General features: G+C 41.7%; 3 protein-coding genes across 3 annotated transcripts; 1 reads left to right on the top strand and 2 right to left on the bottom strand.

The window, feature by feature from the left end:
- Positions 1 to 2,182: 2,182 nt before the first annotated feature.
- On the top strand, positions 2,183 to 6,069 carry hey2 (hes-related family bHLH transcription factor with YRPW motif 2). Its single transcript, XM_079572835.1, has 5 exons — positions 2,183 to 2,412; positions 3,052 to 3,130; positions 3,206 to 3,289; positions 4,901 to 4,982; positions 5,535 to 6,069. Exons 1-5 carry the CDS (start codon positions 2,327 to 2,329, stop codon positions 5,966 to 5,968), a joined length of 765 nt encoding a protein of 254 aa, XP_079428961.1. The 5' UTR covers positions 2,183 to 2,326; the 3' UTR covers positions 5,969 to 6,069.
- Positions 6,070 to 6,962: 893 nt separating this feature from the next.
- Positions 6,963 to 11,272, bottom strand: LOC306975339 (lactoylglutathione lyase-like). The gene is made up of 6 exons (XM_079572859.1): positions 11,172 to 11,272; positions 9,313 to 9,395; positions 7,855 to 7,995; positions 7,478 to 7,545; positions 7,281 to 7,370; positions 6,963 to 7,121 (listed from the first exon to the last, which is right to left on the bottom strand). Exons 1-6 carry the CDS (start codon positions 11,253 to 11,255, stop codon positions 7,027 to 7,029), a joined length of 561 nt encoding a protein of 186 aa, XP_079428985.1. The 5' UTR covers positions 11,256 to 11,272; the 3' UTR covers positions 6,963 to 7,026.
- An 893-nt stretch (positions 11,273 to 12,165) lies between these two features.
- On the bottom strand, positions 12,166 to 26,089 carry bub1 (BUB1 mitotic checkpoint serine/threonine kinase). The gene is made up of 25 exons (XM_079572651.1): positions 25,954 to 26,089; positions 25,741 to 25,800; positions 25,079 to 25,217; positions 24,581 to 24,777; positions 24,428 to 24,468; positions 24,184 to 24,260; positions 24,034 to 24,086; positions 20,123 to 20,313; positions 19,968 to 20,050; positions 18,683 to 19,668; positions 18,285 to 18,319; positions 18,077 to 18,196; positions 17,664 to 17,762; positions 16,172 to 16,253; positions 15,860 to 15,935; positions 15,622 to 15,790; positions 15,497 to 15,554; positions 15,188 to 15,412; positions 14,496 to 15,028; positions 13,565 to 13,665; positions 13,334 to 13,495; positions 13,037 to 13,194; positions 12,756 to 12,933; positions 12,560 to 12,666; positions 12,166 to 12,470 (listed from the first exon to the last, which is right to left on the bottom strand). The coding sequence occupies exons 1-25, from the start codon at positions 25,974 to 25,976 to the stop codon at positions 12,269 to 12,271; spliced, it is 4,155 nt and encodes a 1,384-aa protein (XP_079428777.1). The 5' UTR covers positions 25,977 to 26,089; the 3' UTR covers positions 12,166 to 12,268.
- Positions 26,090 to 26,404: the final 315 nt, after the last annotated feature.

Raw genomic sequence — 26,404 nt, 5'->3', positions numbered from 1 at the left:
ATCCGATACATATGATACTCAGGGGCCGATCCGATCCGTATTACGATACAGCAACAAGTAATTATGATTTGTATATGTTAACCTTAAAATTTGTCCAAAGTGTCCAAAGTTGATAAACCCAATGCCATTTGCCATTTATTGAAAGGCAAAGGCAATAACCACTCATGCAGCCACTGGGTCACTACAACTGGGTTACAACTTTTTTTCATATAAAAAGTTGCATAATGCACCTTTAATGTTATTTGTTTAAAAAAAATAATAATAATAATCTTGCGAACCCCAGCTGTATGGACCTACAAAATGGCCGACGTTTGATTTCTTAGAATGAATCCTAACAACATAAGCCGATACACAAAGGAGGCCAAAGATACTGCTTATACAGTCTGTACATGTCTGCACTGGCTTGAATATAAACACTTCAAATGGAAATAAATCATTTGACACACTGTATGAAAACGTGATTTTATAATCTGGGCCCCAGGAAGACTGTAGCTAATAGGGATCTTCTTAAGCAAACAAACACAAACAACTCCTGACTGATTTGTTTGTTGAAATGAGCAATACACATATACCCCATTATATTACTATCACATTAACCTTTTAACCCTCACCCGAACAGAGCACTTTTTCTCCAGTTTGGCTTTACCCTAAAAGCTTCTTGAAAAAAGGGTCAAAATAGTGACGAAAACAACACCTAAAACAAGGATAAAAACACTGACAAGGTCTTGGCTTTCAAATGGGGCATTATACACTGGCCTAGAGGCTGTGAGCTCCAGTCAAGAAGCTTTTAGATTGAGATAAAATGCACTCAGTTAAGGCAGGGATTAACAGGTTAAACACTTAAAATGTATATATAGAATAATATTTCTATGTTAGGCCCAGGACTGACTGTGGGATTTTGGCCCAGGACCCCACACACGGTGCTAGCCCCGTAGTAAATCCCTCACAAACGTTTGGAGAAAAGGTGGAGTGAGCGGCGGTTGCTCCGGTGAGCTGGCGCTGAGATTAGCAGGTGCGAAAAGACGTCGGCTCCTGTGCGAGGGGCCCTGGACCGTCTCACACGACGATTGGGTTTCAGAGTGTGGGAACTGCTCTGATGCTCGGAGCAAAGGGAATGATGAACTCACTTTTACAGCCTTTATGGGACTTCAGTTTAGCTTTTTTAGTTCAAAAACATCCCCATAAATCCCCATGTGTGGTGTGCACATCATGCTTTACATGTCTCTGTACCTTGGTTACATAGTATTATAGTTTACTCCAATCCAAGAAATTGCAATTTTGATGCCCCAAAATCTTTGTAACTTTTCTTTCATTTCCACAATGAGGTTCAAAAGGTAAAAGCGCAGAAATATAATATAGGTCATCTGGGGACACAAATAGGTCATGTTTTGGAAATATTCAATTCTGGCTTTAACGCTGGACATGCATTTAAATAAAAACACAAAACAATATGCTGCTGTGTTGGAGATCAACCTCAGGACCTGTGTTTAGTCCCATGTGTTTATTAGTGAAGTACAATGAGGCGTTGAGTGTACATTTGCTGGAGGGTCCCAAACATTTCACAGTACCTTTGGACTTGAGTAACGATTTGCCTGGATAAGCTTGTTAAAAACAATGGCCCCTTCCTTGCACACACACACACTGGGTCCGCCCAAACGCTCACAAATACGGTTTAGACATGGGAGGCTGCCGCAGACGGAGCTCGGGCTGCTCCCACTTCAGATAAGTCCGTCCGTCTGGTTCGTACGGAGTGCGCGGGCGTGTGCGTGTGAGGGTCCCAGGCTCCGTGGGAAAAGTGCAGCCCAGGAACAGAAGGAGGAGGGAGGGGAGCTGTGCAGACCGCAGCCTGCTGAGAGGCTGCTTTAGCTGGACACTTCTCCAGAGATGGACCGCTCATAAAAGTCTGGGATTCTCACTTCTTCTTTTTGTAAAGTATTGGGTTTTCCTTCACTTTTTCTTTAAGTAAAGCTTTATTCAACTTAAAACAGTTATTAGGCTCTTTGGGACAGACCGCAATCTCAAAGCGCATCTTATTTTTACGTTTTTTTGTTGTTTTTTGTTTTTCCCTTTTAAAACGACTTATTTTTAGAATCCCTTTATTCAACTCAAAACAATAATTGGAATTTAATTGGACATTTTACCACAATCTTGCAAAATGCGCATCTTTTTTTAGACCTTTTTTTGTAGTTCTTACAATATCACATTTCCTTTAGAGAAAGAAGGAAATATGTGGAATTACCGTGACTAGTTTTACCTGGAGAACCCACCCCGCACCTCCAGTCGTTCCCCGGGGACCCACGGGGAGCATCAGCGCGGCCCGGGCGCCATGAAGCGGCCCTCTGAGGACAGCAGCTCCGGCGACAGTGACCTGGAGGGAACCATCGATGTGGGCTGTGAGAAGGGCTTTTCAGGGTGAGCAGCTCACACCACACACACCCTCACTTCACTAGGATTCACTAGGATTCACTAGGATTTCAGATTTATTATATTTATTTATATTATACCACAATAAATGTAGGCCTATTTACCAATTACCAACAGAATATTTGGATTTAGGAGGACCCTGTCTGCACAAGGCCTAAACTAGGGTTAAATCCAGTCAGCGACACCATGACTAATGACTCCTAGGTCAAAGCATAAGTAAGACAAAGCATATTTCAATTGAATAAAATAGAAACGCTCAGGGCCTCAATCACACTGGAAGCAGAAGTGGCACTCGTACCACAGTTACTGATACAGAGACGATACTTTCTACACTAACCACTAGCAACTTCTAATTTTTGCTTGTGTCATAAATTCCCTTGAACCTTTTTCAGGGTACATGACAGATGAAGTCACAGATTATTTAATTTATTTTGAAAGTTAGTCTGGAACAGTGACATCTCGCTTTGAATGATAAGACCCTTTAACTTTACTTTACTTTAATTTATTTGTTTTCATTAGACAATTATTATTTGTTGATATTTGGGTTCACAAACATTCCATGTCAAGTCATTTTAGTGAAAAGAAGATGCGCTAGCTTCACTTTTGATTTGTTTTGTTTTCCCCCAGACATATAAAGACATCCTTCATGAGATGCGCATCTCCCACGACAACGACTCAAGTTATGGCCAGGAAGAGGCGCAGAGGCGTAAGAAAGATGATCTATTTTCTGTTGATCATGTTTAAAGTTAAATGATTAACTCTCTATTTTTTCAAAACCTAGGTAATTGAAAAGAGGCGCCGAGACCGGATCAACAGCAGTCTGTCAGAGCTGAGGAGACTGGTGCCCTCTGCGTTTGAGAAGCAGGTCAGAGACAATACACTGCGTTCCAAATTATTATGCAAATGACATTTTTCTAAGATTTTCTAAATTGTCAACTCAAATGAGAGTCAGCATAATTTTCAAGTCTTTAACTGGTAGAGGATCATTTAAATGTGGTTGAAAAAATCTCCCAGTGACAACAGTATTTTTTTCAAAAATAAATATAGTAAAAACTTCAAAATCCACTGTTCCAAATTATTATGCAACTCATCGTTTCAATACATTTTAAAGCTTTTAATTAACTGAAAATGGTCATTTGTTGAATTTGTAGCATTAGGAGGTCATATTTACTGAAATCAAAAGCTACTTCAATCAAAAACATATTAACAGGTCAAGTTATATTTTACCATAGGAGCCCTTGTGTGATAGCAGCTTCAAAATTCTTAAATCCATTAAACTTGTGAGTTTTTGGACAGTTTCTGCTTGGATTTCTTTGCAGGATGTCAGAACAGCCTCCCAGAGCTGCCGTTTGGATGAAAACTGCCTCCCACCCTCATAGAAGTTGTTTTTGTTGAGGCTCCAAAGGTTCTCAATAGGGTAAAGGTCAGGGGAGGAGGGGGTCCACATCATGAGTTTCTCTCCTTTTATGCCCATAGCAGCCAGTGATGCAGAGGTATTCTTTACAGCAGGACATGATGCGTTGTCATGCATGAAGATGATCATTTTGTAGCATAGAAGACAGCGGTCAGTCAGAAACTCCACAGATTTTTCAGAGGTCATTTTCACACCTTCAGGGAGCCTAAAAGGGCCTTAAGGGGCCGACCAGCTCTCTCACCATGATTCTGGCCCAAAACATAACTCCGCTACCTCTTAACTGATGTCACAGCCTTGTTGGGACATTGTGGCCATTCACCAACCATCCACTACTCCATTGATTTGACCATCCAGGGTTACACGGTGCTCATCTGTTCATCAGCATTCAATTAACAGTTTAGGGGAGGCCCGGATAGAAGGTTTATGCACAACTGCAGCCTCTGGAGGGTCCTACACCTTGATGTTCGGGAGACTCCAGAGGCACCAGCAGCTTCAAACACCTGTCTGCTGCTTTGTAGCATCTGTTCTCTTAATCTGGTGTATTTGTCTGACAGAAACCGTCCATAAGAGCACAAACCCGAGTGTGCTCTGAATCATCCACAAATCTCTTATCAGTATGATGATTACACTTAATCTTTCATGAAATATCGAAGGTTTTCATACCTAGACCAAGGCATTCAACGATTTCACGCTTTTCATCAGCAGAGAGACCCTTTTTCTTTCCCATATTGCTTGAAAATGATGATCTGCATAATAAAGTGGAACATCCTTTTTCAGTAGTTTTTCCCTTAACTGGGCTTAACCTGAAAACTAATCATCCCAGGCCTCTGAGATTAATGTCAGTGATTCATAGAGCCCCAAGACACGATACCATCCATGAGTTTCAATATTATTATTATTTTTTTTACCTTTTTGACACAAAAATACAATTTGCATAATAATTTGGAACGCAGTTTTTAAGTGGCTACAATATGTCCGTTACAACATGGGCAAATGCTGGACAATACATACATTTAGACAACAGATCAAATAACCAAATACCTCTGTTACTGTTGACAGCAGGGTTCTGCTAAACTGGAGAAGGCGGAGATCCTGCAGATGACGGTGGACCATCTGAAGATGCTTCAGGCCACAGGAGGGAAAGGTGTGTGAGGCCTTCTTTAAAAAAGCTTTACTATCTATGGACCGCAACTTCTTTTGTATAGGTCACTGCATTGGTAGATAAAATGTTTTGTTTGTCAAAGCAAAGCAGCCTTTTTTAGCTTCTCCTCACACTGCTTGCTTCTCATGTTGACACAAATTGTGTGAACTTTGTGGGGGAGTTGAGTCCTATGGGAAGTAGCTGCAGGGGGAAAAGTCAGACTTTGTTCTGGCCTGAGCGGCTTTGTGTTTGTCTGGACAGAAGCACAGAGGAGATCACAGGCCGAGATAAAGCGCCATAGACGTATCGTTGTGTTGACACTGATGATCATGCACATTATGTATTTAAAGTGCTTATGACAGGTCTTCATGCTTTACTATAGTTTGTCGAGATAGTGCGTGTTGTGTTACTGTAATCTACTTTTCCACTTGTTGAAGCTTCTTAGAGCACTGGTGTAAGCCACAGCTGCCCTAAAGCGAGGCTGCCAGTCTACGCCAGTGCTGCCTTAGAATATGATAGTATGCACGAGTTGTAACTCTTTATTCGTCTCCTCAGGTTTGGTTGACGCCCAGGCCCTGGCCGTGGACTTCCTGTGCCTGGGCTTCAGGGAGTGTGTCTCGGAGGTGTCCCGGTATCTGAGCGCTGTGGAGGGGCTGGACTGTACGGACCCTCTGCGCTCCAGGCTGCTGACCCACCTGACCGCCTGTGCCTCACACCTGCACCTGCCCCCCCATCATCACCACTACCCCCCGCCCCACCCATACATGCAGCCCCCCTGGGCGGCCGCCGCGGCCTTCAGACCCCCGCTGTACGGACTCAGCATGCCGGTGGAGGGGGCCTGTGTGCCAGTTTACACTCCCCGTTCGCTCCACTCAGTCCAGGCTAACGTCAGTCCACCTGCCCCCAGCCCGGTGACTTCCTCTGGCCCTCAGACGCCCCGCAGCAGTAAACCGTACCGACCTTGGGGCACTGAAGTGGGGGCTTTCTGACACACATGATTAGGACCTGTGTGTCGACACATAGTGTTCACAGTCAGCAGGAGAAAAGACATCTCCCTCCCTCAGTATGGCCCAGGGCAGCTTCACTACAGCAGCCAACCAGGGTCACTCTTACACTGGCATCAAGCAGCACATATTTGGCTTTTACAGGATTAACAGGCCAATAACCAGAGGTGGGTAGAGAAGCCAGAATACTCAAGTGAACCAAGTAAGAGACAAACATTACTTCAAAATACCCAAAATGCAGTTCTTGACCGTGTTTGTGCGTAAAGGCTGGTTCTGTGGTTGTGCTGTGTACATCCATAAGCTGCCAGTGCTGTTGGTTGATCCTTGAACAGCACAAAACAGACGCCTTCAATCTGTCTCTAGTTCATACCTTGTACCACGGTTTATGCAATGAAAAATAAGCAAATGAATAAAATCAGTCACAACATGATGGGGATTAAGTTTAAATGCCTGAAAATGATTTTTGATGTTTCCAAAGCATACATTATATTATTTCCTTATAGTGGAAAGAGAAAGAAAATGTTTTACTCAAGTAAGAGCAGTTACTTCACCTTAATAATGTCAGCGTTCATACTATTACACTATGTTACCACTCACAAAGCATACAAATTAGTGAAACTGACTGATTGAAGCTTGTTATAACTGTGTGCAATGCTCATTGAATCCATTTATTACTGACACCCAACAATTTGAAGCAGCATTTTCTTTTTCTGAGTGTGCAAGTTTGTTTTGAACTTTTATTCTTGCCTTCCCTCTGGACCTGCAAACTGGACTCCAACGTAACCCAACCAAAGTACAATAGTGTCAGATTTGTGGGTTATTTTGAAGTTAAATACAGTTGTCTTTATACAAACAGACTGAAATAACTTAATGACTTGGAAAATTAACCAAAAGACTGTTTATTATGTGTGCGTTTTACAATAAAAATAGAAACTTCTTTGTCTTTAGTAATAAGAGTTCTTTCTTTTTAAAACCTTCTAAAATGACATCCTTGTTGTTCTATGATAAAACAAAGCCCTGAGCGTATTATATTATATAAATCTTCATTGAAGCATTAATGTGACCATGTGTTGAGGGCTCAGGATCTCGATCCAGTATCCGTCAGGGTCCTGTATGAAAGCCAGGTTCTTCATTTTACCTGAAACAGACAAAGAAGAAGAGGAAGTTCAAGTCCAAACTTGCAAAACACAAATGTACAGATTTTAATCTCATCAAATATATGATCTACACTGAAGTTAATTGAACCTCTCCATCATGCATAGAGCGCCCTCTTGTGGTACAAATCTACCTATCTTACCTGCATCTGCTTTCTTTACAAATGTAACCCCACGTTTCTCAAAGTATTCACACGCTTTTTCCAGGTCAGGGACAGCGATACCTATGTGTCCTGCAAATAGCAAAAAAAGAGTAGGTTTTTGTTTTGCAGTGTAACAAATAAAAAAAGTATTCATCACGAGCATCAATTAAAGGCTGCTTTGCACACAGACGACTCACCGAAGCCCATTGGCTTTTTATTCCCATTGTGGAAGGACAAGTCCTTATCTTTTTCTGCCCCCCAGTTGCTGGAAAATACATAATATTCACAACATTTTTACATTTTTAATCCCATATATCCAGTCATTTTAATCAGAACTTGAGTTACAGAAAACCAGCTGCATTGTAATTTGACTTTTTCTTGCTTTTAATCAAGTTTCCACATGTAAACATAATTCAATTTTTGTTTTGTTTGCATGTTTGAGTAATCCAGCATATTCAATCTGTCTCCTTCTCAAGAGCTCAAAACGCTTGCAAAGGTTTTGCGACCTAAAAGACTGGATTCACAGATGACATGACGCCTAAAGTGATGTGTTCAGTTGCAGAGTGGGCCGTACTGTGTGAGCTCGATGACGCCGTGTCGAGAAAAGGTCCAGGCCGTCCTCTCCATCAGCTCCTCGGGGATGTTAGCCTTGTCCTCAAAGCCCAGGAAATACAGAGTGAAGTGCATGGCGGGGAAGTCGATCTTCTGAAGCAGCCTGAGCCACAAAACACCACAATCAGAAGCGGCACAGGAAAGAGGGAAATACAGTCAAGCTTATTCTTGCTGTTTCAAATACTTTTGGGCAGGTGTTTACAATTTATAACTGAACATAGAATATAGAATATAAAATTTAGCACAGGGAAGCAGCGAGGGAGAGGGATACGAGATTTGAAAGCAGTTGAAAAAACAATTGAAGACTGTTTTTTGTTTTGGGATTCCACATACTCAGTCTTTGTTCTCATTTCTGATATTACTTTTGGTATTTGTAGTTTTTACTATTTACAGTAATGATTCTAAATCTCCATTGACCTGAAAATTCAGTCTGTACATGACTTGACCAACTTGACCAGTCTGAGTTCAGCTCTCATTTTTCAGCCTTGGGTACAATCGGCATTTTGCTGACACACAATTAGCAGCTGCCAGTGGAGGTTGCCATATTAATAGAAAGTCAGATACCAATCACACAATAATTTCTTGATTGATACAGCGGTGCGGTCAATGGCGCACACCCCATCAGCCAAATATGACCAGGTTGGTTGAATTTAACCCATTTAGAGCAACTTTTTTGTTTACTTTGACCATCATGCTTCCAAATGTGACTAGAATAACACCGCGCTCACACCAAAGGGAAATAAGTCTCTCTCCTTCGCTCAGCTTGTTCTACGCCACCTCCAGGTGTCTGTCAGATCTTGTTCTGTGGTTGGTGGTCGCCACCGTAAATGGCTCTGTATTAGCATCGCGTTGGATTGAACTCTATGCTAATGCCGTCATTGCTCCGGCTGCCCGTATCGAGCCGCTCTCCTGTGTATTTCCGGAGGCTTCTTTCCGGTCATCAGGCAGCATAGGGAATGAATGGAAGCTCGGCGCCCTCTTCTCTTCCACCGCTGTTGCTGTGAGCGCGGTGTCAGGAGTTATTAGCATCTGGATGAGTGCGTGCCAGCTGTGGACAAGTGTGACTTCAAAGTTCACTGACGTCACTGACAGCAGGCGCAGCTGGTCACATGACTGTGAATCCAAATACAATCACCATCAATCAGTTCCACCTGGTGCTGCGGCTGCAAGTGGAACAGATTAATCATTACACCAATGACATATGGTCTGTGGCTCCCTCTTGTGGACACACACTGTAACTGCAATGTTTAGCTAATCTTTCACATTATAATCAAGTGTATGTAGTGTATGAATACAACTGAGCACTACCCGTCTCCCATGGCTTTGGAAACTTCTGTGTCAGTGGTGACCTCCTACACAAACTTCTTTTTAGATCAATACAAGTCCAATGAATGGAAATGAAGTGTATTCTAACACTCACGTCATTCCCAGAATCCCGGTGTAGAACTTGATTGATCTGACTGGATCTTTGACCCTCAGCATGGTCTGCTGCATCATATAGTCCTACACAGACAAAGACAATATCCTACTGTCATACGCTTCATTTCAACTGATGAATGATTCTAATTATTATCTCACTTGTGACTACTGCACACGTTTTCATCATTGCACCACAATCACGGCTATTTTGGATCACGTCGCTGTCCCAAACTGAACAGAATCAGTTTGACACAGCGTGTTGAATAATCCCTCATGTGTCACTAATGACATGTTGAGGAGCTGAGGAATGAGTTCAGACTTGCAGCAGGTAAACCACCACATTAGGCCAAAACAGGTTATGGTCCAGTCTTTACGATGTCATAATGGAACAAGTAAAAAGTATGTTTGTATTTAGTGCAAATTAGAAAACTGGCTGACTTTGTTCCACTCTTAGCAGCTGCTCCTGTAACTTGTATAAAGCACTGTGTAATGAAAAAGCATGCAGTCTGGCTGGCCAGGCAAATGACTAATGAGTCCATAGCCAATTATAATCCTATTTCCACTTGACGAAGGAGTGGGATAAAGTATACTGTAGTAGTTAGACGAGCAAATTCAGTTAACCAATAATTTACTTGCCATGAAGAATTCCATTTATTTGTTGCTACGTTAAGTTATAAAACAGATGCACATGTGGGTGTCACCCTATATTGAGATGTTCCCATTCTCCTCCAGTCCAGACCTGTCCCCCAAAATATCATCTGCCCTGCTTTATTTACGCCACATCAGTTTGCTACTCTATGAATACTTTCATTATTTTTGCCAATATCTATCCAACATAATTCACTAGAACCTGAGCTAAATGATCCAAAGCACTGACACATCAGAAAGCAACACCTCGGCATTAAGAAAAGTCACGTGACTGACACTTTACTGTGTCATTTTGTATAATATAATATAAATATATTTTAAATCTTAGTCATTGACTTTATTTGTAGATCGCTGTATCACTGATTACTTTATTGAAGTCTCTCATTCATTTGTTTCTATTCTCTTAATTCCGAGTGCAGTTCCTGAGCTGTTGAAACAAGATCATTCATGACCATTTGGTTCACATTTCTGAACGAGAATAAATGAGCTCAGCCAGTGTTGAGTTCCCATTTTTCAGCCTCACTGCTGTAATGTCTTTTCACCACCAGATGGCGCCGTACCATACGGATAATGATACAATCATGGAAACGTGTCACACTTTGAGGAATCATCTGCCCATCACTTGATCACAGTAGCAGAACCATCAAATGGAATGATAATGTTAATGTGATCCATAAATGAAAAGTAGGCCTTTTAAATGTTAGCATGGACTTGATTTGGGACAACCCAGTAACTTTCTTTATATCAGGACCCACAGGCATCAAAACATGGTTAACATCTTTTTTTTCTTGTCAATCCCAGTTTTTAGAAACCTTTTTTTAAATCGAATTTTAAAACAAATATATAGCCTACTGTACTGGTTCATAACACAGATTCTAAGTGGTTAAGAGTTTATTAAACAAACAGCAGTTTCATGTGCAGTACTGAGTATTTCATTCTGAAACAGTGATTAGTAACCATCCGCAACATCGCTGTTTGAATGTACGTTTCTATTGTTCTATAAACAGCATTGTTTCTATTACCCTGGTTTTACTTTTGGAGTAAAATGCGTCAAAGTGAAGCGTGTTTTCTTTCTTACAGCCAATAAATAAAACTATCCCGCGCATCAATAACTACCGCACTGGTTTGTGGTTCTACTGGTCTCACTGCATACCGCCCACACTGCTCGCTGCAAGTCGACGATCCGAGTCAAAGCCCCGTCAGAAGCAGTACCTGAGTCATGGGGTGTCCCTCCTTACAGGCAGCGGACACCTCTTCATCGCTGAGGGCCCGCGCGCTCTTCCCCTGCACCTCCATCTCTGTCCCCTGCGCCTGGAATACGTGTGAGAACATACTGGCGTCCCACACTTCCTAAAGGTAGTGCAGACTCCACCCACACTCAGACTGCACTGTTGCCCAACCAGATGTTTCACCTTGGTAATGAGCACGGAGAAATACAAGGCTTGCCAAGGCCTTTGCAGGAGTGGTTCAAGCATCTGTTACTTTAATGGAGTTTCAATTTAAAAAACATTTGAAGTTAATGTGGCCACAGCTTCTAATGTTTGGCTTGGAATTAAAAGTAAAATGTTATGTGATATTAGACAAGGAGCTTAAAGCAGATTCTTTCCCATTGCCTACTGCCCATTATTTTAACTAATCATGGCAACAAAACTATGTGACAAATCCCACAATGTCTAATCCCTAAAAAGGGTGCAGATAACGACTCAGCCATCCCGGTCTTAAGTTGCATGTCATGGCATGTCCTAAAACATTTTAACTGCATATTTCCACCTCCTCCTCCGTCACCTCGGGCTTGTCATGGACACATGAGCAGCATGCACACGCTTTATTATTTTTCTTATTTAAAGGTCAACATATTAATCAAATCAATAATAAAAAGTGAAAAGAGAATGTATTTTTTATATGTACAAAGTTAATGCAGCAGTAATATCAAGCTTTCACATTAGAACAAGTCAATTTCAACACTGGCTTTAAAAGACAGATCACTTACTTACTAATTCAAATCACATCAATCACAACAAGTCCATTCTCCAAGATATTTACCACTTCTCTCTCAACGTGTGTCTAACCTAACCTCTAACCTGTTTTGCCCTGAGGTTTCCCAGGTTATGCACTTCACAAATGTCACGTGAAATGTATCTATTGAAATAAAAAAGTTCAAATACATTTGTCGACACTTTGTTTACAGTATTGTCACTTTTTTTTCTAAACAGGCCACAGGAATGTACAAGCGAGTCCCACAGATTGGAAAATCCACGGATGCAGAAGTAGAAGGGATGAGAAAAGTCAACAGAAGTGTGCTGCTGCGGTCATCTGCGGAGCGTCTTCCTGCTGCTCTCCAACAGCAGGACGACCAGGCGGCTCTTCAGTGAGGGCACTTTGCTTCTGTAGGTCTGCTCCAGCACAGACAGGAGCTTGTTTCGCAGTCCCCTCAGATCGGGCAGGGAGCCGCAGTCCGGGACGTTCAGCAGGGTGTGGAAAAACTCCTGCCACAAGTCGCTGTGAGGGTTTCTGCAGAATAAGAAAGCGCCTCTTAGATATGGATACTATTGCTGAGCCACTGCTTCAGATCATTTCAAGCCTTTCTGTTTAAGCCTCACCGTCTGAACACCCCATTTGTTCTCCAGACTCCTCCATCATTCACCACCTGCATGTAGGTCCCGAACAACATGCAGTAGACTGTCCCAGCCACGCCAAAGTAGTCCGTCTAAAAAAAACACAACACACATTTTTATTCCAACAAACCGCTAACTATTACAGCGTAATATTTTTTGGTGTAGTCTGTTGTAATCTTACCTGATAGGTCCATGGTTTGCCGGTCTGCATCTCCGTACACTGGAAGCCTGAGGTCAGACACTTGGCGGTGAAGGCAGTGCCCTCAGGAAACAGCCTCATGTCGATGCTCTGTCCCAGGTCGATGAGCACCAGACCATGGTCCAGGTCGTTCCCGTCAAAGCCTCTGTTCTCCAGGAATCTGAGAGGGCAGGTGAAGCAACCAACAAATGTAGTTTTTTTTACCCATATATATATATACTGGATATATTTATGCTGAAGGATTTCCTTTGCTATTCTTTCACCTCTCTCCGAGCAGGAAGTTGTCCGGTTTGACGTCGGCGTGCACTATGCCCACGCTGTGCAGCTGTTCCACCATGTGCAGGATACACACGGTGAAGTACAGGACCAGCGGCTGAGGCATCACTTTGTCTCCCAGGGTACGGTACAAGTTCACTGCGTTCTGCAAGGAAAGATAAAACCATTTTAAAAACTGTTTTGTATTAATGCTGGTGTTATCAAAACAATAACACCGGAGACTATAACCCGGCTACAGAGTCTGCGTTATGCGTCAGGGTGAAAGTTATGTAGTTTGTAGTTACCAGTAGCGTGCCGTAGTTATGCATCTCTCCAAGGAGGACACTGCCATTGTTAAAAATATGAGCCGACTGGAAACTGCTGTAAAAGTGTCGCATGGAGGGAGGCACGCGGACATCCAACTGTGTGTTGATGTAAAACTCCCAGGGATTGGCTGGTTTCTGCACCTGTAAAGACACATATGACACATACATATGACATTGAGTCATGACATGTAAACATGTCGCAGGACCCACCTTTAACACCATCTTGTCAGATGTCATTGGGTTTGTGGTTTGGTAAACTTTAGCAAAAGCTCCTTCTCCAAGAACACAGTCCACTCGCAAAGATGTGTTACCTGTGAACAGACGAAAGGTCACTCCTGCCCCACAGTGGACGCTTCCTAACATGACAGCCTGTTGGGTTACTACAGTAGACAGCAGGTTCACAGCCACTGGACATGCTGAATCATTCACATTCCACATGCGGATACAGTTTAAATGTGCAATCCTTTACGATATACTAATGCACTCATTTCAGTTTCTTTGTTTAAAAATGTATTGACTTTGGCAAATAAATGATCATAAATGATGATGCTGTTCAATTTGTTACCCCAGAACCGGAGCAACAATTTGGGCGGAAATTTAAATGGTTGTAATGAGAAAAATCACAAAAGTTGCAGTTATTTAAAAGCAAATAAATGTCTCCATGTCACAGTTTTCAGGGGGTTGTGGCCTTGGGCTTTGGCAAAAATTGTTGGTACATTTTTGTTATATTTTATGATTTCAGTGTTGAAATGCTGGTTTAAATATTATATTACACAACAGGTCAAACTTAAAAAGCTGAACTAAACATTTCTCTTTTAGTCGTCACACACAATATGCTCAAAGTGGAACCAAATAGGAACTTCTTGTTTCGACATAGGGCTGGGCAATTAATCGAAATCGCAAAACTATGCGAGTTTTGGAGTTTGTATGAGAACAATGGAAGATTTTTGTATAATAAATGATACTGGGGGAAAAAATATTTATTTTTGCTTGATTGCTTGATTAAAAAAATAAAATTAATGCAATATCGCTCAGCCCTATTTCAACATCAACAAACCTGTTCTGAAAAATCCATTAGATTGACACAACCAAGCAATACAATAACTGCAATACGAAGAGACATGTACAGTGAGACTCTTACCCATTGAGAGGGTCATTTTGGGTGCAATGTCGGGCAGGTTACACTGCCACGTGACATAGTGGGAGTGTGCCATCAGAGGAGGGTCCATACTGGCCAAAAGATGTGCTATGAGGTCATCGTTCCACGGATCGGGCACCAGTGACATCACAGGGCCGGCTCGTGACCTCCTAGGTGTTTTGGGGTCAACAGACACATCCATTGGAGTCCTCATGTCTTTGTCGGGGCTCATCATGTGTGCATCTGTGCTGAAGTCCACCTGGGGGCTCATTGGTATGTCCTGGCTTAGATGGGACACGTGTAGTGCCTCAGGGCGATGAGGAGTGAGGAAGGCCTTTAGGTCCTGCTCGGCAGACTTCTCTGGGCTTGGCATAGCGGGCCAGGCGGGCCGGGGGGCACTCTCCGGGCTCATGGGGATGTCCTGCAGAGGTTGGGGATGGGGCTGCGGTTGTTCCATGTCTTCCATTATGATGAAGGGCTCGTGTTTGTCTTTGGGTTCAGGGCTTGTGTAGACCTCCCATCCAGGTCCAGAGCTCCTGCAGACAGATGTGTGGACATGAAAACTTACAATCTGGTGCCTGTAGATCAATGCTATGAACCCATCAAACATGTCCCTGAACAGAAGATTAACTACGTTTTTAGGCTCTGGTCGCCAAACTTGCCTGAGCTATACCCATGACAATTCTTACTCTCACCTGTGAACGGAGGCGTTGTGGGGCACGAGTGTCTGGTCCCTGAAGGACAGCACCGCAGGGGGAGGGGGCTGGACCATGGTGGTGCCGGTGCAGGAGGTGGTCATAAACTGGGTGTTCATGGCCAGCGCCTCACCCACTATAGTGCCCTGCCGTGAGCCCAGGGACTGCCGCATGACCGCAGTGTTGTTGGGCTTCTCCTCGGACGGGCTCTGCTCAATGATGGGACTGAGGGGGAGGAGAAAGGCAGAAGACACTTAGCCAAAGTTCAAGCGACGAGGGTCCCATTACACAACTTTGCTGTAGCCTTACCTCAATTTCTTCGTGTAGCGCCGACCAAACGCATCCTCCTCCACTCCTTCACTATTTTCTGGAAAGGCAATAAACAGATTTTTAATGGATGTAATTGTTGAAAAATGTATCCTTTTCAACTCTACCTTGGTCGGGGAAGAAGATTGGGGTTTTGGACATGGAAGGCGTGGACACAAAGCGGGCCAACATGGCAAAGTCCAAGGTGCTGTTGGGACACGCTGCCAGGGAGTTCTGCGCGTGGAGTTGGGCCCCCCACATGGTGCTCTCGTCTGGGGTTAGTTCTATCGGGGTGTCCTGGGGGAAATAAAATAGAGCGTTAGAGAAGATGTTACTCTAAGAGCGGTCTGTTTTGCTGGTACTCACGTTTGGCTTGGTGGGTTTGGGCAGTTCAGCCAGAGCTCTGACCGGTCTGACTTGATCACTGACAGCAGAGGGAGCACTGCAAAACAAAATACATTCTAAACTTTGTAGAAAATCTATTTTGCCTTCTTGCAAATCTTTTTCAAAACACGTTTGAGGATAGATTGTTGCCCAAATATATCCACACATTATTATCACATGTCATGATCAGGGAATATTCTGTCTGTGCATTGATTTACCTGTAAATTTACAACTCCAAATCAAATATACATCGTCTTGTGTGTCAAATTTGCAATGCACGTGCGTTATGTCTACCTGCAGTTTTCCTTGTTCTCACTCTCTGCTTCATCCTGGAAGATTGTGAATGGGGCTGTGGCGGCTGGCTTAACAGTGGGCCCTTTAACACAAGAAAAGGAACCAAAGGTTTCATTTTTGATACAACTCTTTATAGCTTTAAAGCCACACTGCAGAATAACGCCTAATAAACAAAATAAAAAGAAATATAACAAAATGAAATGGTATTGGTGAAAAATACCATAAATGTGTGTGGGCAGACCCGCCTCTCCTTAGACTTCACATGTAACTTTGCTCGGAGTGGGACATCACTACCTCTTGTCAATTGAAAGGTTGCTGCGTTTAAATGGGTTACTCTGATACCCACTGCAAAAATAACATTGTCAGTGTCTAACCGTCCGAACGCCTGGCGTACGGTGCGCTCAAATCCTACACCAAGACAGGAGGTGGTGTACATGATACACCAATTTTAACTAAACAGTGCTGGAAAACAGTTTTTATCAGCATGAATTGCATTGCCACATCGCATATAATCCACATTGATGATTTAAACATGAAACAAGGCGTTAATGATTATGGGCAGACTTGATTCAATGTTGCGCTGCATCGACCTGCTCCTCCACGCCACGGGCCGAGTCCAGAGGCTCAGCCCGACCAGACACTAGAACAGCTCCACAGCTTTCTTCGGTCCGGACAGGTTCGTAAGGTCCGGGAGTGGCGCGCGCAGGGTCTGCTGACCGTGCGTTCTCCTCTCCTGAGGGGGATGATCGAAGCTCGTCCCGTCGTAGGGCTGTTTTCGGTCCGGATGGGTTCGTTAGGTTCCAGTTGGCTGTGAGCTCTCCGCCCACCTGTTGCCTCCTGGAGGAAAGCTTTGCTCAGGCCAAAAGACGTGCAGTTCTGCCCCGGCTCCAGCGCTGAGTCCGCGGAGCTGACCGCTGCTTTTCGCTGGTTCAGTTCATGGTCCAGAGTTTGCTCGGACTGCAGCGTTACATCCACGCTTTCTTCTTTTTACTACACTTTTTTTTTTTTTTTGTGGTTTAATTTTATACCCTTTTTTAAATAAGCTATTTAAGCCTACAGCATATTTAATAAACGTTTTTTATTATTAACCCATTTCTTTTCAGTAAATGTGACCTTGGATTGGCTATAAGGTTATTGTGGGTTTCTAATAGATTCTTGAATTTTTCTCATGCGCAAAAATATCATATTTGTTGTGTTAAAAACAACTCTTTATCATTTCCTGGTTGGAGAAATGTTCCTTTTTTGCCGTGTGTCGTGCGTGCGTGCCGTAAAACCCGTGATTCTGATTATGAATATTTTTGGGCGTTTCATTCAAATGACGCTGGGATTTCTCTGTGACATTTACTATCAGATGCTTCTGCGTACGGAAAGATCTGAGCGTAAAGCACAGGTTCATAAATGCCACGCGCACTCTGACGTATATCGCAAATACACATACACCGTTTTTGTACGCAATGTTGATAAATGAGGACCACTGTGTGTACTAGTGTACCATTTCTTGTGTATATGATGTCATCGCCTTGCTCTTCTGAAGCGTTGAGGAAAGGATCCTCCAGCAGTGTAGGCGCCTGGAACATGTCCATGATCACATCTACAAGTAAACAGGAGTTAGTTGAGAAAACCAAAACTAATTCATTTTGAGAGATCCATAGAAAATAGAAAATAACTTCAAATGAAAAAATGTAACAATTGTAGAACAACTCAGTGCAAACGACCTTTCACACACACAATCACATCTATTTAATTTGTCTTTCTGGATCAGTCGGAAAATTAATTAACCAAGGCCACAAAATCATTGCATGTGGGACGATCATTTCTACAATGACCGTATCATTAAACGGCGAAGAAGAAATGGCAGTGGAGCAGCCTTTGTGAAACCCGGCTTTTAGACAGTTGTGTGCTCACCCAGTGCTTCTCTGGTGTTGACAGTCGGGGACGGTAGCACCCGTGAAGGAGTGGCTTGAATGTAGCCCAGAGAATTATTAGGAGTGATACGGGACAGGTTAGCAGTAGCACCCTGGGACACTGTCACACAAAGAAGGTAAGGGGTGTTTTTAAAGGACGTCCTAACAGTCAATGAAAAAGCTTTTTGCTTAGAAACACATGTACATACTATATGCCTCATGCTCTGGCTCCAGGGGATCCTCACTAAAAATAAAATGGTCAAGTCAATGGATTTTTTTACATCCTAAAAACATGCAGGAGAAACTAACCAAGCCACGTACATTCTGCTTACAACTGATTTCAACAACATATGACCGGATTTGTATTTTTTCATAATTATTTCATTGTTTGATAGGATAATATAGGTGACATTATGGGAAGAGTGATATTCCTTATTTTGAGGAACATGGTCCTTATGTACAGTATGGTTATGGAAAGGTTACCTCTATGGTTATGTCACATCCTCCGTCAAAAATCAAGGAATTAAAATACTAGAAATGATAAAACTACGGGTCTCATAGCACCTTCTTAATGTGAGAACTAACAAATAAAAACACATTTACTCACTTGTCATTGTCTGGTGGACAAACATCTGAGGCCATTCCTTGTAGTAAAACAGACTCATGATGAGACAGGGATGCACCGGGGGCAGGAGACTGATGGGACAGGGATGCAGCGGAAGCAGGAGCGTGATAGGACAGAGATGCACCGGGGGCAGGAGACTGATGGGACAGGGATGCAGTGGAAGCAGGAGCGTGATAGGACAGGGATGCAGCAGGGGCAGGAGCATGATGGGACAGGGATGCAGCGGAAGCAGGAGTGTGATAGGACAGGGATGCAGCGGAAGCAGGAGCGTGATAGGACAGGGATGCAGCGGAAGCAGGAGCGTGATAGGACAGGGATGCAGCGGAAGCAGGAGCGTGATAGGACAGGGATGCAGCGGAAGCAGGAGCGTGATAGGACAGAGATGCACCAGGGGCAGGAGCATGATGGGACAGGGATGCAGTGGAAGCAGGAGCGTGATAGGACAGAGATGCACCAGGGGCAGGAGCATGATGGGACAGGGATGCAGTGGAAGCAGGAGCATGATAGGACAGAGATGCACCAGGGGCAGGAGCATGATGGGACAGGGATGCAGTGGAAGCAGGAGCATGATAGGACAGAGATGCACCAGGGGCAGGAGCATGATGGGACAGGGATGCAGTGGAAGCAGGAGCGTGATAGGACAGGGATGCAGCAGGGGCAGGAGCATGATGGGACAGGGAGGCAGCGGAAGCAGGAGCGTGATAGGACAGGAATGCACCGGGTGTGTGAAGGGATAGTTCCGGTGCTGGAACCTGTGCATTATGGGACACATTAAGGGATTGGATAGTCGCTGAAGTCTTGGAGTCAATGGATGGTTCAGGTTCAGGGGGCTTTGGGGAGTCATTGAGAAATGAGGGAGGCCTCAGCCCTAGAGTCGTCCTGGTGCTCAGGCACAAAGAGGATTGCGGCTGCACCGCAGGCTGATGGTGGTCTAGGCCTGGACTTGGGTCTGTCTTCAGGCCTGGATTCTATACAAAGAACAGTGGGATTTAATCAACCGATTGAAAAATAAATCTGTGTGCGCGTGTATGAAGGACTGCACAATGAATCGCTATCTTTGTTTAATTAGCAAATTGTAAAAATGGCAAATACATCTAAATACCTCCATGGATATTATGTTATGACCATTTTTAAATTTTACATAATAGGACATAGGAGACATACCAACATAAATTGTACAAAAATCAACATGTTTGGAAATGCAAATGTTTTTGTATTATTGAGCAGTTAATACTACATGAATCATTAGTGTCCTCATGACGCTCACCTTGTGAAGTTCTAGATCTTCCAGCAGCATTCTCACTTTCATAAACATATTTACGCCAGCCTGAGTTGGATCGTCATCAAAAACTGCAACAATATAATATAGTACATATCGTGAGGAATATAATAACTATGGAGGTGTGGACAGCTTTGGCTTACCTGTGGTTTCTTGTCTTTCTGTCTGTTCTTGCTGCTGCTGCTCCTTGACTTTCTGGAAATACCTTTGGGCCCGCACCTCCTCAAAGCACAGCTCGGAATCTTCACACTGCAGCGCCTCCTTGTCATAGGCAGCCACAACGTTCTCATTGGAGCTTGGGGGGAGTTTTCCTGAATACTCTGAACGGGAAACCCTGTTTAACGGACACAGCAGTTTAGACATTTGCAATAGCCCATGTTTATACACCATAAAGGCTGCTACATTACTTTACAATTACATATGGAGTAAGATAAGATAAGATAAGATAGCCTTTATTGATCACACAAAGGAGAAATTTACTTGTTACATTCAGCTATTTAAAAAAAAAATACTAGAAATTGAACATATGGCTGATCCTAAAAACACCAGAGTTAAAAAGGACATGCTAGAGTGTAAAACAGAACTACAAACAATTCTCCATGAGGAAAATGCATATGCCCTCTTTCTGTTGCGAAAACAATTTTATGAATCGGGAGATAAGGCAGGAAAAATGCTTACCCTTAAACTGAAACAACAGGAAAACCGACAATCAATCCCATCAATTTATGATGAGAGGGGTGTGTTAATAAATGATCCTAAACAAATTAATGAGACATTTGTAAAATACTATAGCAACCTTTATAAATCAGAGAGCTCTGCAAAGGAGAATGATATGGAAAAGTTTTTTGAAAATGTAACATTACCGTCCCTGGCAAAAGAAGATACCGAGTCTTTAGAGGGCCCGGTACTTATACATGAAATAAAAACTGCAATAAAATCCCTCTCTAATGGAAAAACACCAGGAAATGATGGATACACAGTAGAATTCTTTAAATGCTTTCAAGATGCCCTCATTCCATTTCTAACCACATTGTTTAATGATATTATAAAAAAGCAATCCATGCCTCCAACAATGCGGCAGGCCTCCCTATCCCTTATCCCTAAACCTGGCAAGGACCATCAGATAATGAGTAATTATAGACCGTTGAGCATTCTAAATAATGACTACAAGTTGTTTGCAAAATTACTTGCCAAACGAATGGAAAAGGTGATTCCAAAGTTAATCCATATAGACCAAACCGGATTTATTAAAGGCCGTTTGGCCTCAAACAACATAAGGAGGCTATTGCATGTAATGAAGAAGGCGGAAGAATATCAACACCCGGCGATCGCTGTATCGCTGGATGCTGAGAAAGCCTTCGACAGAATAGAATGGGAATACTTGTTTTATGTTCTTTCTAAATATGGTTTTGGTCCAAGTTTTGTTAACTGGGTTAAAGCACTCTATCATCAACCAGTAATAAGAATTAAAAGCAATGGAATGCTATCTGAGCCCATGCACCTATATCGATCCACACGCCAAGGGTGCCCGGCATCACCTTTAATTTTTATTCTTGCATTGGAACCCTTGGCCTGTGCGATTCGGACACAAAAAGAAATCAAAGGAATTAGTATTGCCAGCTATGAATTTAAATTAAATCTATTTGCCGATGATATTTTACTAACATTAACAAACCTAGAAAAATCTATCCCAAAATTGTTTCAGTTAATTGAAGCCTTTGGCCATTTATCAGGATACAAGGTAAATTATACTAAAAGCGAAGCCATCCCACTTAACCGACATACTTTCCAGTCTCATCTCGGCACTACCTCCTTTCAGTGGAAACCTAAAGGCATGACATATCTAGGAATTAAAATTAAATTTCCTATTGAAACTATGGTGGAATTAAATATTAAAGACCTCACAAAAACAATGAGAGAAGATCTTAAACGTTGGACAATATTACCCTTCTCACTGTGGGGCAGAGCTGAGACTATTAAAACGTATCTGTTACCAAAATTGACTTTCATAATCTCATCAATTCCACTTAAATTCCCTACAAAGTGGTTCAAAGATATAAACAAATTATTTACAGACTTTCTGTGGAGAAATAAGAAACCTAGAATAAGTTATAAAAAATTAATTCAAAGTCGCGATAAAGGTGGGATTGGCTTGCCAGACATTTACCTATACTATATTGCATTTAATTCTACATACCCTCTAAAATGGGCATATAGCAGAATGAAAGAAACTGGCAGCTGGGAATGGCTTGAAGAAAAAATAGTAAAAGAACACAACCCAGACTTGTCCCTTGCAACTCTCTGGTATAGCCCTAAGACGACTAGTGATATTAATAATCCACTAATAACATTCTCTGGAGACGTCATTAAAATGCTACATAAACACTTTTGCTTTAGCGGAAAATCTTTGCCTTCTTGTCCCCTTTGGTCCAACCCGCTTTTTATGGCAGGTAAAAGAATCCTAAAGAATAAAGTTTGGCAACAAAACAATATTCAAAAAATATCACAATTAATTATAAATGGAAAAACAATCATTTTATTTAATGACCTAAAGAAAGAATATAGGCTCAACGATAAAGAATTTCTTAATTACCTACAAATCAAATCTATCCTAAAATCCTCACTATCTCAAGATAATAGCCTGGGGGACAAAAAGGATCTTGAGGATAAATTAAAACGTGCTGCTACAAACAGGGGCACTGTCTCAGTAATATACCGACTATTATGTAACACTAAATCTAACCATAAGAATGTAACAAAAAATCAATGGATAAAAGACATTGGTGTGCCCATTTCTGACTCACAATGGAATGTGGCACTGCAAAAAAGCACAAAAATGTCCAAATGTGTCAAGTATAAAATCATACAGCTCAAAATAATAAATCGAGCATACATTACACCTTACATCCTCAATAAAATGGACAAAGAAAAATCTAAACTGTGCTGGCATGGTTGTGGGTCAGAAGGCACGCTGCTGCATATGCTTTGGAAATGCCCCTCTGTCCAGGCATTCTGGAGCAATATCACTGACACACTGTCTCATATGTTTGATGTACAAATATCGCCTTGTCCTCTGAATTGTCTACTTGGAATACGGACTCAAGACTTTAAATCAAAGAATGTGGACAATATTATATCACTGGGCTTCTTAGCAGCCAAACGCATAATTATGTTGAACTGGAAAGAAAGAAACTATAATTGTTTTGATGTACATAACTGGAACAAAGACTTTCTGGAACTAGTTGCTATGGAGCAGGCATCTTTACTTTTAGATAATCAAACGGACTCTAGACTGCCTGGACCTTGGCCCATAGTAAAAATGTATTTACAAAAAGGTAAACCTCCGAAGTAACCTGTGGTAGGGTGAGTAGAATAGTTATTACTGTAAAATTAGGGATAATAATAGATAAATAAATAAATAGATTAATAATTATAATAATAATAATAATAATGATGACAAAAATAATAATAATTGCTATTGATATGTATATGTATATATATGTATATTATGTATAATATTTGATGTATTTATGTATTATTGCAAACTCTGTAACCCCCCCCCCCCCCCCCAACCCCCCGGATGAATGTGGGTGAATGTGTATGTATGTGTGTACGGGTGTATGTATATGTATACAAGTGTATGTATATATGCATGTGTATGTGTTTGTACAAAATGTCTTCTTTTCCTATTTCTTTATATAAAAACATCTTCAAAAACAAATAATAAAAAAAAAAAAAAAAAAAAAAAAAAAAAAAACTATGGTAAATATGGATCATGTGTTCTCACTTGTGTCCTTAATAAAGATTGAATGTGCAAATAGGCAGGAAATGTGGGGGAAAAAAACAACTAATAGTAAATAGTGGTGGTATGTTATACACGACTTTGTGGGGACAAAAAGTATAGACAGTAAATAAAGTAAACAGATTATAACAAAAAAGTACAAGCCAGCATTGCTTCAATTAAAAAGTCAATTAATTGCAGTGCCGTGTTGGCCAACACCACAACAAGAAGCAAATTACAAATTGCATTGAAAAAAGTGCAGAGTTGACTTACATGACCACATATCTACGCTCTGCTGGTTTGGCAGGTTGGCAATCTTCGGATTCCTGTATTAAGAAAACAGTTCAAAATAAACATTAACAATTAACAACCATTAAGATAACCTAAGCAGTGGCAAATCCCAGGATTTAGAAAGACACACACCTTGTTATGAATGGGTGGTTCTGCCCGTGTTGTCATTATGTTGGCAGAATTAGAGCTTTGTAAGGCGTTTCTGCTAGCTGTTGCATAAAAAATATTGATAGTATTGTCAAGAAAAACTGAAACGTTACACACATCCAACATCTTAAGCCTTTGGTGATGAACCCTTCTGAATTATATAGTGAATTAAGAATTTCACAAAGCATTGCCCTTTGAAAATGTATCAAAACTACACCAGAGTACATACCTGATACGGCTACAGGGCACTTTGTTCTTGATTGAAACTGCCTATTGAGCAAATGAATAATATATAACAAAATGTACAATTGCAATGCACACAGCCATAAATAAAAGAGCTGAGGTAGAAGTAAACGTTGATTTTTAAAGGCAGGTAGAGTACCTGTATTCACTGAGCACATAGTCAGTCGGCTGGGCAGAGTTCTCAATGCCCTTCTGATAGAGCGCCTCAGCATGGTCGTTCATATTTCTCTGCTCTAACTGTTGAGCCCAGGACACATAAAGAGCAGCACTGTGTCTGCCAACACCTTTACTGAAGATGTGACTGTAGAAGGCATTGGGGTCTCCATAAGAGCTGGCCTGGAAAAAACAGAGCAGAGGGAGAGTTCATCCCATCTAAAATAAATAAGTAAATAAAATTGCTCTCACGAGTGTTGTTTACTGTACCTTTAAGTCAATTTGATTATTAATTAACTACATCTACTATGGCCCCAAAACTTTGTAAACATATTGTATTATCATGTAGGGTGTCTCAAATCAGTTACTGAAAAAGGAGGTTTCTGCCATCGTGAAATTTGTCTTTTAAAAACACTACTTAGATCACAGTGCACATCTCCACATTGTGCAGGAGCAAAATTCACAGAACATTGTGTTTACTCACACATTTGATGCAGAAGTTGACAAATCGTTCATCATTGGCATATTTTTCCACATTTAAAAAAGTCTCAACTAAACGATTCAACACAAGTGACAGTTGACTGGGGTCATCTGGAAACTTCCGCAAGAGCAGCTCAACAAACCTACAGAAAACAGGAAAAACAACATCAGTCAGATAAAACTGAAGAGCCTACATTTTCAAATTACAACGGGACTGGTGTGACCAAAAGCTTCACAAATTCAAATACATGGGCTTCTCTGATATGCATTGCAGTCAGTGAGCCAAATACTTCAGAATCAGAATAGTTTTTATTGCCATTCTTGGAACGATCATGCAACATAGAACATATAATGGAGAATTTAGATAAAAAATAAGCTATAAAAAGTTTTTTTTTTTTCATTTTAAGATTGAGCTCTTATGGCATTTTATACACAAGCCAGAAAACACAAGAATTACACGCCTTAAATTGTGCATCCCTCTTATGAACAGCTGAAATTAGTCGCAAGTAAAGATCATATCAATCAAAAATAATGTAAGGCCTGCTACAGCCACTTATGACTGAAAACGTCTTTATTATTGTATTGGTATGTCTTTTGTGGCGATGGCTGGTAAATTGAAATAACTTGTAAACAAATGAGGTACTACAGTTTACAAAGAGCTCTTACTTGTCCCACTGCTCCAGAGGGTCGTCTCCCACGAACGTGTTCATACTGCTCTCAAAACGCCTTGAAAAGCAAATAGATACACAGTGAAAACGGATCATCTTTCCATCTTTGTTTAGTACAATCGGATTTCTATGGTTAGTTGTCGCTAATGCTAACCGTTGCTCACACTATCCGCTAGCACAGCGGAGGAAATGGGAATAAAAGTCACTTAACTGTAAATATGCCGCGACATCCATCTTTCTACGATGATACGCAACAATACAACAAATTATACTCCAGTGTTGGGCTTAAAAACAGAACTAAATTGAAACTACACTCATCTACATGAGCACTTTTGACTTTTGTCTGGACTGTGTACACTACTTTTTCAAATTCCGCGCTCCACCAATCACAGCACGGCTCTAGCCGGCGCACGCAGCTTACGTCAGTATCTCCCCCTAGTGGAAGCTTTAGTAGTAGCAGTCCATCGAGGGTATAAGATACCTTTACTGATCTCACAATGGAGACATTTACTTATATGCAGATTCTACTTCACAAGAAATGGAAACTGAAATGAATAAACAAGTGACAAATCAAATAATAACATAAGACAGAACTTCGGAAGGACTGACCATTTACATTTTTTTTATCAAAACTGAATCAAATACAATTAAAATACTGATAA

Source organism: Gobius niger, assembly GCF_951799975.1.
Source record: "Gobius niger genome assembly, chromosome: 15".
NCBI classification, from domain to species: domain Eukaryota; kingdom Metazoa; phylum Chordata; class Actinopteri; order Gobiiformes; family Gobiidae; genus Gobius; species Gobius niger.
Note: the sequence above shows the minus strand (reverse complement) of the source record. Positions and strands in the feature narration are given on the sequence as shown.